The sequence below is a fragment of the Buteo buteo genome, chromosome 5 (genome assembly GCF_964188355.1).
Source record: "Buteo buteo chromosome 5, bButBut1.hap1.1, whole genome shotgun sequence".
In the NCBI taxonomy this organism is placed as follows: Eukaryota; Metazoa; Chordata; class Aves; order Accipitriformes; family Accipitridae; genus Buteo; species Buteo buteo.
In genome coordinates this window covers 32,048,790-32,062,846 of record NC_134175.1, presented here as the reverse complement: position 1 = coordinate 32,062,846, position 14,057 = coordinate 32,048,790, and the positions used below count along the sequence as shown (strand labels likewise).

General features: G+C 40.1%; 1 protein-coding gene across 1 annotated transcript in view; it reads right to left on the bottom strand.

Annotated features, from left to right (window-relative positions):
- The window catches only part of LRP2 (LDL receptor related protein 2), a 134,381-nt gene extending 129,148 nt beyond the window's left edge, over positions 1–5,233 (bottom strand). Inside the window, exon 1 of the mRNA XM_075028519.1 lies at positions 5,140–5,233. Within this exon, the coding sequence (XP_074884620.1) occupies positions 5,140–5,233 (94 nt within the window). The remainder of the gene's footprint in view (positions 1–5,139) is intronic.
- Between the last annotated feature and the right edge of the window lie 8,824 nt (positions 5,234–14,057).

Here is a 14,057-nt window from a genome sequence, read left to right as displayed (position 1 = left end):
ATATTCATAAAGATAAAATGAACTACCTCTACAATGTGCCTGGTTACTGCTCAATTAAAAATAAGAGTATTCAGATTTTAAAAAAAAAAAAAAATATCGACAGAAGAGCCTCCAGGTTCAGTGCTAAATGAGAATTTAAAAAAAAAACACCATTGGGCTTTGATCTGGCAATAATCTAACAGTGCAAGAAGGCACATGGAGAGGGAAAGGCTCCGAATAGTGTGACTGATGTCATGTCAATCCAGGAAGCCCAAAAGGAAAAGAATTTAAAGGCTTTAATGAAATTGCATTCTACCTTTCCCTCAAATGAATCTTTGCTCATTTCCTGCAAAACACATGGAAAGTAAATCTGGATTAAAGTAGGATTTCATTGCTCAAATTTCCAATCAGCTCAATATATGAAAGAAGGTTTTGGGTTGTCTTACAGGGAAATAGAAGCATCGCATACATCACGCAGTTATCCTAGTTGAAATCTGCTTAGATGCTCTGTCTCTATTTGTCTTGACTCCTGCAGCTTAATTATTTACTGTAATTCTAGCGTTTGGCATAGAACATAAATCTAACCAGGTGTCATCCAATTACTGCTTTCAATTTTTAACTAAAATTCTGTGGTTTGTTCTATTCTTTGCTTTAGCTGATTACTTTGCAAATTCCTGATATGCTTTGCTGAACAGAATACAGAAAAAGAGTAAACTATTAAGAAAATTCAAGAGATGTACTAAGAGAGGGATACTCATTAAAAAGAACCATTAAAAAAAAAAAAAAAAAAGACTGTCAGTGCACAGAAATACCACTTATTAGTTAAAATGTGAGATTATGATGTGTTTCACTGATAGGTACTTTTAAATTGTCAGCCCTCAGGAAACAAACTAGTTCAGAGCCAGGTATATGGACACTCAGTGGGATTTTTGCTTTTGATTTTGTGTGAGTACATCTCCAAGAGAAACCAAGAAAATTATACTAGTGCAGGATTATGAACACTGCAGCCCACAGGTCATGCACAATACCTATTAAATTGTACGTCAGGACTGCACTGGTATATTCATTTTCTTTGCCGTCCTTTCTCCCTTCTCATTACTCCCAAATCCTCAGCCCCCAAGGAAAGTCTCACTCAAGGTCTTCAAACACTACGTCTTGGCAGGGGCGTAATCTTACAGACAGGCTTCTCTGTCATTTAAATGTGCACAGCACTGTACAAGGGAGTATGAATACTGACTCTGGCCTGTCGCCTACAGCAACATCACTATTCGTCATCCTACAGACAGTTTAAATAGATTTGAGTGAAGGCAATGTCTAAAAAACGCTCAATTATTAATTTGGAGATTGAACTATTACAATGCTCGATGGAAAAGCATGTTTCTCCATGCCATTCTGGAAAGAGCTGCTGTAGCATTTCTCTACTTGGTCTTATTGAACCTATTCATTACTGGCCTCACTTCATGCAAATGTTTGTTGTGATTTCTGAGATATGATATTACACCATATAGATTCATTCTTAGAATAGCCTTCATTCTCAGATTAATAGAGACCTTATAATGGTAACAAACTTGAGTCATATTGGCCTGGGATGCATTTAAGCTGGTGATTTATCATTGCAGAGATTTAGGATGTAAATCAAATTTGATGCACTAGCTTCTGCCTTACGGCAAAGTTTCTGCACAACCACATTTTGCCAACACACATACGGAACAAATAATGGGCTTTCCTAAAAAGAAAAATATATTTTAAATTAAAAGTCTTCTGATCTTGAAATCAACAATAGAAACCTTAAAAAAATGTCAGTAAGCTATGAGTTATTGAAGAGAAGCAAAAAATAAATACTAGAAGTCAACCTAACTGTGATCTTCTGGCCTCTTAACTCAATATAGAATCCAAAAATTAAAAAAAATAAAATATATGTAGACAGAAAGACCATTAATGGAGATGTTTACATTTCCAGCTGCATTTCCCACAATTCGAAAGTTTACACAAATATTATGATTATCTCAAGGAAAATATACAACCTGGCTAAGCAATCACTGATGCCATATAATTCACAGCAATGCGAATCTCTCATCTTTGATTCCATACATGAAGCATGCTAAAGAAATAAAAAGATCCTCAGAAGTATCCACCACAGGGGAGGCAAACAGCAATTTAAACATTGTAAACTACACAACACAGTGAAATCCTGGCCTTTACATAGCAATGTGGTGCTTTACAATAAATTGCAGCAAAGCCAGAATTTCAGTGTAAGTACATGCAAGTCTGAAAAAAAGATGATACTGGCATTGTTTTGTAACTCACACTAATTTAACAGAATTGGTGACAAAAATCAAGACCAATGTAATTTATTAAATAATTCATATTCTTTTAATACTAATAATACATTTATTTTCTGGGAAATTTACATCATCTCTGTTGAAAGTAGGTCATCAGGACCTAAGGGACACCAAAAAGTAGGAAATTTAAGTGATCTGAAATACATAGGTTACAAAAATACTGACTATTGTAGATTTGTGAAGAATGTTCTTAATACTTTGTGTCTAGAAAGAAGCGTTCTTTTTTATAAAGAAAAGCAGGTTTCTATGAATTATTTATATATGATTTTATATATATGAATGATTTTATAAAGAAACTAAACTAACAGCTCCTCTGGTGCTGAACCATTAAGAACAAAAAAATTCAAGCACCTTCAGGTACTAAATCCTCATCAAAAAAAGTACAGCAGGCCTTCCATGTTAGATAAGGTGAGCCTGATAACAGACACTATGTGAAATATTGCATGAGTATGTAGATCTGGTATGCTTTGCAGTAGCATTAAAGAACTCATTGTTCAAATGCGAAGTTGCCCTAGTGATCTCATTTGCCCTCTGCAAAACTGCTGAGAGTACAACATCCATCCAGTGCCTCTAGTTTATGACTATGAGCATGAAGCACTTTGAGATTCCTCAAAACAAACATTAACATTAGTCCCGTGATGCTCCTTCTTGACACTACCTTCACTTAAGTAGTTTTTTAGATTCCAGCTGCAATTTTTTGTGATAACAGTTACCCCACAGGCAACAAGGCTTATAGAGTAAAGGTTGCAGAACCAGGCCCTGTACTACTGGCAGTTAAGAGGCAGTATTTTTATTCAGTTTATAAGTGGTATGTTTAATTCCAATAAATCCAGAATTAGATAAATCAAGGAAGAATCATGATACTATCATTTGAGCAAGTGCTCAGGTGAAACTACTTCTGGAAACATCCAGCTTATACTGGGAACACTCGAGTATTGCCAACAAAAACCTTCAGAAACATCATGGAAATACCTTTGCAAATACTGAACACTAGGCAAGATAATATGATTTTCACCATTTTCCTTCTGAGCTTTGGAATTGCTTTCAGGATTCTCTTAATGGGTTTTGGTTTTTTTGTTGTTTTTTTTTAACGAGAGTCTGACATGATCTCAACATTCAAGGAGCTGGAACTTAAGGATACCAAATATTTCACAATACTAATTGCAGTGTGGCCAAGATTGCTATCCAGAGATTTTACTGGTATCGGTTACCCGTTACTAAAACTATACTGTTTCATTTGCACAATTACTCTACTCTGAAGGGGCGGGGGACACCATCAAAGTAAAAAAAAAACTTCTGTACTTCCACTGCCTATAGGTACTAGCTACTTCAAAGGTTCCCTTTGCTTATCCTGTCATGTCATTTACCAGGCACGTCCTGAGCAGTCAAAAGTGGCTGTAGAGCAAAGAAATAAACTTTTAGATCAGCACTGCAGCTTCCATTCTACCCGATATAAAATAACAGTGCACAGGATTAACTCTGCCCAGTGTGACCTCCTCGGCTAGGGCTTTTGCAGGTCTCCCGCTGCACATTAGCTATCTGCTATTTCCCTGCTCGTAAGTGGGAGCTGCTAGCAGCAGTTGCTGTATAATTACTTACTTGATTCTGTCTAAGGAGCTTAAACTAAGAGTTGAGCAAAGAAAGCAGATTAACCATTTGAACGCACACGTAATACACAGACACACAACCAGCAGGACTGCCGGGTCAATACATGGGGCCGAGGAAATGCACTTCGGCCACTCTTGCTCCAACTCGACAGGCTTAATTTTCACTGCAGGGCAATTAAACTGCGCGAAGAGGGGGAGACGGGAAGAGATGGGCTGCAGTCACAGGCTGGAGGGAGGACTGGAGACACGGCTCCTCCATCCCCAGCAGGCAGATTAGTACCAGAGGAGCGGCACTCAGCCCGCTCTGCCCGTCACATGCTCCCGGGGGTCGCCTAGCAACAGCAAAGCCCAGAGAAAAAGTTCTCCCTCTCTCAACTTCAAATCTGCGTCTGAGACCGACTGAGGGGAGCTTATTGTCCTCCAGACTAAGCATCTGTTACTTTCTTATAGCCTTCTGTAAACGACTGCATCTACCACACGTACGCCAGCCTGTCCACGCATACCCTCTGTCCCCCGCCCTCCCCCCCAGCACAACCTGTCCGGTGCAAGTGCCGCAGCCTGTGCGCTTCTCAAAAACAACTCTAGGTACAATTTTAGTGGCCACCAAACCTGCTCTTGGAATGCAGGTGAACTCTGCTCTGCAAAACCACCCACGCTCTAGTGGCAAGAAGGGCACTAAGATCGCAAGGAAAAAAATGCAAAAAATCTGGGGTGATTTTTTTCTTTTTTACCTTATCCACAGCCGGTAAGCAGTACTCGCTACAAGAAAAGCTGCACACTTGCAATCTCTAAAACTGTGAGGTTAGACCATGGAGTTGCAAAGTGTGAACTGTCCCTCCAAATCTAGCAACATTTGTGTGTTGCTGTCTTGTACAACCAGAAAAAAAGTTTGTACAAACCAGAAAAACAATCAGAACAAACATCCTGGGATAATTTAAAACCAAGGTGAAGTGCAGCTAAAGAGCCGGTGGTGTTTGTAGTGTTTTTTAAGGTGCTACCTCCTTTTCCACAAACAGAAATCGACTCCATCAAATGACTCCAGGAAAGAGCCAACTGTCTCCCCTAGCTATTAGAAAGAACTCCTTGAATCGGCTCCCGTTAACCCTCTACTTTCAGGCACTTTGGTCTTTTTCTCATCGAAGTCCCCAGGACAGGGATGTGCTCCTTGTGGTGCAAGTCCCATTCCAGAGAGGCTGGAGCATAGTGCTTACCTTGGCAACTGCCCTGCATTATGCATGCAGTGAATAATATGAGCAGTTTGCAAGCAGTTGCTGCTCTTCCATCCATCCGATGGCGAGGTCCCATCTGAGCTGGGATGCTCCAGCTCCCTCAGAAGCTGGCTCCTCGACTCCGGGGTGCTGATCTGCACAGCAGCAGCACAAGGAGCCTGGTGTCTTTTTCTTATCCCGCTAGTTGCAGGAGAAAGGCGTGTTCGCCTGTTGAGACATCGCGTTTTCTATAAACTCCCACCCTCCAGACATTGCATAAAGCTCTTTATACCCGGCGGCCCCGGAACCAGCATGAGGGAATCAGGCACCGCTCCAGGCCCTGCAGCCACAGGCTGTCTCTGCCCCTCCTTCCACAATTTGCAGGATAGGCATGATGCTTCCAAGTCCCTGCACTTTGCAGGCTTAGAGTCCGTTGGTGCCACACTGCGTATTTTGAGTAGATATGGGGAATTTCAGATTGCTAGTGAAATATCTCCCAGGTTTTAGTGTTCCAAAGGCATGCTCCAAACAAGAAAAGTATTTATGACAACCGTGAAAAACTTCACAACACCTACTTCCCAGTGCAGGGGATAAAGTTGTTATTATTCCTCACATAAATATTGCAAAAGGAAAACTGTAGGGATGAAACTTATTTCTGCACTTTCTTAGCAGATAAAATCAGTTTGGTAAAGTGCTTTGCCTGTGAATGCTTGATACCAACTGAAGATACCTTACTCTGGTTCTAACTCTCCAACAGTGTGTGCAGCACACGTGAAATGTCTGCCTGTGTTTTACTGCTGTCATTTCAGGAATCATCTACCTACTGACAAGGGTAGAACAGTGCTTAGTATCACAGGAGAAAGATAAAGATACCCTATTTCTTCAGGCTGGAATGCAGTGTTGGGAAAAGTGCAAACATTTTGGAGGCTTTGCTTGTAGGATCAGAAGTATCATACATAAACTGTGTGTGAAGTTAAATCACTATTTTGTTTGATATTAGTCAGAAATATTCTTTGATGTCGAAAATTTAGTTATGCCAAGCTGTTCCTTTCTCTGTATGTGCACACATACACGTGAACCATAACTACTGTGCATACATACCATGGGAGAAAGACGGGTCTATTTGTCTCGCAAGAGGCTTTGTCAGATTAGTTTTAATGACACCGTCTTTATAAATTCCATCTATTGTTTACGTTAGCTTCATGCTATGTTCATTATACTGCAATGGGTGTTTGCTGATGCTGCAACAGAACTTAAGCAATATTTCAAAGCATTAACTGTTCTTTTTGCCATGGACTGTAATTTCAAATTAATGGGTAGAAGTGCCTGCATTATTTTTGCAGAAGTTGTGGAGGAACATATTGTTGCTTATTAGCAGATAGTGATTTTTCTCCAGGTCCTGTAGGACGCTAATCCCCCTAAACCTTTCCGTAAAGGTTTTCTATCTATCAGGATAGGAAGGGGGCGGGAGAAGGGGGAGAAGATGTGGAGCATAGGCTTTTGCAACGTTGTGATTTATGCAGGTTCAGGGCTGTTTGGTGTAGTGGTACGACACAGCACCGGGGTCAAGCCACAAGAAACACTGGGGGCAGATCAGAATATTCAATTAGCTTCCTGGCACCTCTGAATCACAAAGAGAGGATAAGATCTCTCCATCACAAGATCCAGAGCTGCCGGGGGAGGGGAGGGACCCGCCCTCTTCAAATCTCTCTCCTCCCTCCCACCCTCTCTCCTTTCACTGTAGGAGAACAGTGCTTGAAACATTCCTTTCTGCACGGAAGGACTTTTCCTATTGTTGTTTTCTTTGTGTGTCAGTGTTGCCAACTTACTGGAATTCTTGTCGTGGTTTCACAGCAAGGCTCAGGCTGACCAAACGGAACCAGCTGCGTTTGTGTATGGGGCCGCCGCTGCTTTAATCCTCCAACAACGTCGACCAGGAGGGAAGGAAGGAATCCTCAGAGGGGAGCAAGCAGATCTACTCTGTACAGATGGGTGCCTGAAAAGCCAACACGCAGACTGACTGTAGTTAATTAGAAGGGGAATTGTTTAAAGCAGTTCACACCCCAGCAACACGCAGACAGGTCAAACAGTGCTTGGGAGCTGCAAACCGTGATTGGGAGCTATGTGCGCTCTTCTGTCACTGTAGGTTTGAGGTGACCTGGATACAAGCTTTGGGAGGCACCTACCTATGTTTCACTCCCACACAGCTGGCAGCCAGAAGGTGTGCTCCTGCCCCATTCACCATTACCATTTCTACACATCTATACTTCCCACAGGGTGGTGGGCAAGAGGGATTCTCAGACAGGAATGGTGGAGATGCTGCTGATCGTGAGGGGAAGCCCTGTGCTGAGACAGTGGGTCAAGCCCTCCCCACACATTATTCTTCGCACTCAGAAGACAAAATTTGCATTCAGAGACAAATGAACTGATCGGCCCAGATGCTTCATGCTGAAGAATGATAATCCAGAAGGAGCCAGCATAGGACAATACTGTTCTCCATTTACTTCATCTAAAATTTCCTCCTCTCACTTTACTGTGGCACCTCATCATCCAACCAAAGGGACCCTGTCTCGCTCGACACCATCAAATGGGACTTCAGCAAGACTAGAGCTGCAAGATCAGATTCAAAACACCTCAAGGCTTTCCCATAACTACATCCAAAATCACCCATGCCGGTGTAACACACCTCTCCCTCTCAGCTTCCTGTTGACTAAAATGTCAGCTGATTGTTGTCTGACTGAACTAGATCTAGGGATTTTTAGTTGAATATTTCAGGTTTAAGAAGATGCAGACTACATCTGTTAAAAGGTTAGAGGGAGAAAACATAGGCTATGTAGTTGTTCAGTGAACTCTGCTTTTAATTCAAAATACAGTTTGGGATGTGCTTGCTTGCCTGGTTTTTGCTGTAAGCAAGCAATCAGAAAAGCTGTAAACGTGTAATTTAGAATGAACAACCACATTGCTTACACATTAAAGATGCATGCTAAGCACAGAAGTTAAAAAGTAAAAGACTTGATTTTTGATCAGGGTTCAGTTCCAATTTAGTGCCCAAACTCATCCAACTCTTAACAGATAGATAGAAATACCCGGGTTGATGTATGACTAGATAAAGATACAAAGCTGATGGCTAATTAAAAAAAAAAATCACTAAAAGAAACAGTGGGTCAGATCTGCACCTGTAAATTTGTCTCTTCTGAACTTCTTAGGGTTAGGACAGTTTACAGAGGCTGAGGATCTGCCCAGGGCATTATCCAATAAAGCTGTAATTGCCACTGGCATTCAGTAATCTTGTGGTCAGTCTGTCCTTGGATAAACCCAGGTTTTCCACAAAGAAAACATTTTATGTTACAAGATGTGTTTCCAATTTCACATTTAAGTTTCATCATTAAAACCTATGCCTTTATCATTACAAGCTTTTTTATTATTTTTGTTTAATCATACTAAAGCAAGGCTATCTGTAGCCATGCTCATTTTTTGAGAGAATGCTGGTAAGGACAAGTCATACAAATCTAAACTAAAGACGCTGTTTGTCTGCCTGGGTAATAATATAAGTAACCAACAGCAACAGTTAATTCTTCAGATTTCATCCATCTTTGCTGTTCTACAATTTAAAAAGTGTCCAATTTCTTTAAATGAACCTCTGTTTTTACACAATGTTTATGTGTGTTAAAGGTTTCCTTTCTTTCTTAACAGGCTATTAATGGTAGGACAGTCTCTTTAGAGGTACTACTCTTGAGGCATTTCCTTCACCTAAGGTCCAATTCAGTTTGCATCAAAGCCATCAGACTTCAGGGAGAGCAGACTTAGTTGTTTTCATGGGGGTCCACAGTAGCAAGGTATATTTGGACTTCACCACCTAATCTTTCCGAATACATGCAGTGTGAGCAGAAGTTTCCATAAATAGGAAGGTCATGGTTTAGGGAATTGAGCTGCATCTTGTACAGAGAACCAGTATTGATTTCAACTCTACAACATATGGAAGAGAAAAGTAGAAAACAGCCCTAAGTTCACCAAGTTTCTGATATAAGCTACGTCACATTTCACAGTATCTAAAACAATGGCAGTTATTTGCCAGGGAAGTATTTTTTCCAAGGATTTAAAGAACAAACAAAAACCACCTAATCTCAAACTAAGAAAAAGAGGGCCTTAGTTGATATTGATGTTCCCAAACATCTAATGCATATTCATAACTACAGCACAGTTTTCCAGAAGACTGGATCAAAGGTGGATCCCCAGCCCACATGAACGTGAGAAACATTAAACTGAGGAGATGTGCATTGGGCCAGAACAGAAATCACAGAGTCAGGATTGCACAATGCAGCTGGCACTGTGGCGAGAAGTTTCCTCAAGATCTCCTGGTTAGTGACACATTACAACTTCTCTCTTTCAACCTGGAATTATATTACTGTGCCCTAGAACAAGCAGCAGTGTGTGGGAACCATGCACTATTTTGGTGACTGCCACTGAACTAGTGAGACTAGCAGATAGACAGTCACTGAGCTTCCAGACACCCCCTATATTATGTATGTGTGTATGTATATGTATATTTCACCTGCAGAACTGGGCCTGTGATGGAGTTTAACAGTAACAGTATAGAGATGAAAGAGTTTATTTACCTAGAAGGCAGAAGGAAGTGGAGAAAGATTAAACAGCTTCCAGTTGTCCCCTCCACCCTTTGGTCAGCACTGTCTGGTCCAGCGTGCAAATCCCTGTGCCCTATCCTGGAGACACAGTCACAAGGTAAGGGCAAGTACGCTTTACCCCAGCTGGTTACCAAAGTTCTTGGTACTTGCCTTACTGCAAGCAGACTTCTTTGCCACCTTCTCTGTCTCTGAGGAACAGAGGTCCTCATTTCTGCTCCAGTTCACTGGCCCTTCAGTGTGCCTGCTCTGCCCTGCAAAGAAGCAACAGATGGAGTTTGTACTTGAAAAACAATGAGAGGTAAAGAGGCATTTCCAAATGGCTTATGTTCTAAAAACTTTTTAGGGTACTAACAAGGGAAATAGGATAGGCTGGAATAACTCTGAACACCTTTTACAAGAGCAAGCTGAGCTATGCTGAGAAAAAGCAAGACTGGAGTCCTTATCTTCTTGATGTTTTTTCATCCACACTTCACTCTACCAGCCAAGCCTGGGCAGCATTGCAAAACCACAAGTGCATATCTCAAAAGTGCTCATAGGGTAGAAAATAATTACTCTGTGAAAATCTATCCCGGGTTTTACTGCAGTCATGTATAAAACAAAAACAATGGAAACATTAGTATTTCCCACATTTATTTAGGTGTTCTGTATGATAATATTCACTTTCAAGGTTATGCATCTTAACACAGTATTCCATAAAGGAGAGAAATACTTGGCATGTCTTTCAAAATAAGAGCTAATGTATCTTCACTTCAGAAGCCAGTAACTCAGGAACAGTTTAATTACACAAGGACCTGCTGTTTTTCACAGGATGCTAACTCACTCAATATACCAGCAGACTGCTCTTGGGTAATTGATGAGGGTAAAATAGTGAAGGAAAGCCCCTGCCTCATGTATGGCAGAAATATAATATCAAATGAAACAAAAAAGAAAGTTTACCACACTAGGGAACACTGCTCTAGCTCTGCCTAGGCCACAGCCTTTTTTTATATGATAGGAAGTCACTTACAAATTCTGAAGCATTCATTATTTTTTGTTTTAGGACATCTGGGCCTGTTTAGCAAAGTGGTCATTGCTGTAACCAAAGCTGATGAGACCTGTGCTTTAAAGGTACAATACCAAGTACTCAAACTCTGAGCCCTTGATATCTGAATTGAGATACCAAAAAAACCCTCCCAAAACCAAAGGATATTTTAACTATTGATTCAGTGCATCAATTCCCTATGCATAAAACTAGATCAATCTCTCAGGCACTTTACAGATAAGAACTAGAAAAAAAATCTGAGAGGAAGTTAGTAAGCTTCTTCTCAGTAAAAAATAAGTAGTATATAAGACAGCGGTGAAAAAACAGTATACCATTTATCTCAGCTATTGTTACAAGTAAATACAGATGTGCTGTTATAAAAGATAACACTGTGTGAACCTAGTATGAGGCAAGACTACTATTCTTTTATATATCATTCAAGGTAGAATGTCCTACAAATTTATTATCCTCTCACTTCCCACATAGTTTAAAAACTTAATTACCAAATAGGCAACAGTATCTACCACACATCATACATTAAATTATCTGTTTTCATTGGTATACATCCCCATTAATAATAGATTTGAGGTCTGTTCAGGATAAACATCTTCGTAAGTGGGACTCACATACTAAGAACTGTTATGTCTCATTCCTCCAACAGCCAGGATGAAATGCTTGAGAGATCACAAAAGCAGACCATCAAAAACACCTGAGAAAAGGTGTTTCAGATATAGATAGATAGATAGATATAAAAGGGGTGTGTGTGTATATATATAAGGTATAACAAGCCTTCAGATCAGTAGTATTAATTAGAATTTCAGGCCAAAACCAGGGTAATAACAGTAAGCAAATGAGAACATGGCTTACCAGTATAGGGATTGCATGTGACAGATTCTCACAGTTTTGATATGTATTTCAGAGTGGCAGAGATTAACCACTGCCTACTTAATACAAAAGCTGAAAATATGGTCTTGCTCTGTGAATTTTGTGAACAAGCACTTGTGCTTACTGAAAAAGAGGACTAGACAGCAATAGGCCTATGAAACACAGTCTTGCTGAGAACAAAGTTACTCAGTGTATGACCAAAATATAGCAACCCTGCAACACCTTGTGCACGCCAACCATTGATTTGTATACTGAGATATTTATAGTATAAATATATTTTGTTATATTAAATTAAATGGAAAAAATATGAAGAAAAGGATAGCTCAAGATAAGCCACATTTTAGCAGTTCTTAACTGACTGCTAAGGAACAATACCTACAATAGTTGCTTTGAAAATAGTACCTGATTCAGCCAACCTGCAAAACTACTTTGACAAGAAGAGACCAAACTCATGAATGCATGAGGTCAAAAGGATTACAATAATTAAAAATAAACAACTTCTCCCCTCCTTGGGGGACTTTTTCACAGGAATGAGACATATGACAGTTCAGTGAGCACAGACTTTGGTAAGCAGGGTAACTGGCTTGAGAAGTCCACCCTTCCCCCTTTACCCATCTTCCCTCGGAGCTGCAGCATTGCAATTCACACTCCCTTTTGTCTCCTCAGTTGCACACGTCCTCAACACAGCACTGACCGCTGTGCCTGCCTTACAGCACAGTCCCACAGACGTGGGATATAGATGCAAATGGCAGTAGGGGGCACAACACCCTTAAACCGACTCTACTGCTCATGCCAACATCTCATCGGATTGTACTTTACAACCCAGGAGGAACAGCATAGCATGCCTGGAGAAGCTAGACCCACCTGAGCTACCATCAGGAGAGCATACAGTGTTATTTTTATAGCCACCTCACAGAATAGAGAATTGTGATGTGGAAGTTTGCCATCAAAATACAAAACACCCCCCATTAAGCTGTTTTTTTGCAAGATATCTAACTGAATTCCTCCTTTCTCTCAGCACTCATTCTTGCATACAGAAGTTATTATTGTATAATTCAGTTTCAAAATTTAAGATTTTTCCTGATTAGGATTCTTCTAAAGACTTCAGCACTTTAAAGGGTACCTCCTGCTGTTCTACTGTTTTGAATACAGAGTTATCAACATTATTCAGGATGATATCTCAAAACCAATAGGAAAGTTACTTTTCTGGTGCTTATCTTAAGAAATTTCAGATACGTAACACTTGAGTTCCTAGTGCAGGTGCACTGCACCAGAAGCTGAAGGGCATATTCAAGAAACTGGAACACATTCTTCACTCATTTTACCTAAATTTCCTCTAGAACAGTAGTTTGTGAGTTTGAAAAAAAATGTATGAGAACAGAGCTATGCAACATATCCATTGCAATTATTGATGTCTTAGAAGGTTTTGGGGGGGTTGTTCATTGCTTTTTTTTCCTCTTCAAGATAAACAATTATGCTTAAGTGTCATTGTAAGTCAGAGCCACAAGCTAGTAAAAGTAAATAGGAGTTTACATACCACATTCCCCTAGATATTAAAACTCCTTGTGTTCCTTAAGAATGACTGTTTAATATTTAGTCTTTCTAGAAAAACTGGAGCTATGTCACTATGTGTCAGGCACTTTAAGAGATACTAATGAAAATGCCCTAGGTCCCCATAATCTTTTGTGGCTGATTAGGTACAGTAGAAGAAGTTGTTTCATTAATTTGAAGGCCATGAGCTTGAACCCTCATATTGACCTGAAAGTAATGTTTTATTCATATTGTAGCCTTGTAGTCAAAACTCCAGAAATAATTAAAAGGACAAGCCTCAAACCTTAGACCTTTGCATTATGAAACTCGATACCCAGTTAATTATTGCACAATGGAAAAAGGGGAGTGGGGACTCAGTACTACTATTGCCATCTACCTGTGAAAAGCTGATGGGTGATCAAGTACATACCAATAAGTATGTCTTCAATTTCCAAAACATTGGGATGATTTCAACAGGTCACAGTTAAAAAGCTTTCTTCTGGATTAAAAAAAATTTTAGACATTAGGTTAATTTCTGGCTCCATTAGACTAACAAGGGAAAACTCCAAAGTTCAGTAGTTTCAGCTAAGATTCATCAGCAGTCAGTGAGCAGCTCCCCATAGCCATTATCAAATGAAACACAAGATGCCTGGATCTACTGCAGGAAGAAAATAAGGTATTTTTCAAGAAAGATGACAAAAAAACATGCCTGACGTTAGAAACCAGGTATCTAGTTGTCCTAGATACAAGTAGGAACTCATTGTACTCAACAGTCAGTTTTTCCTGACTGTTTTTTTCCTGACAATCAGTCCCCTGAATTTTTATTAGCTGTTGTTTCTGAA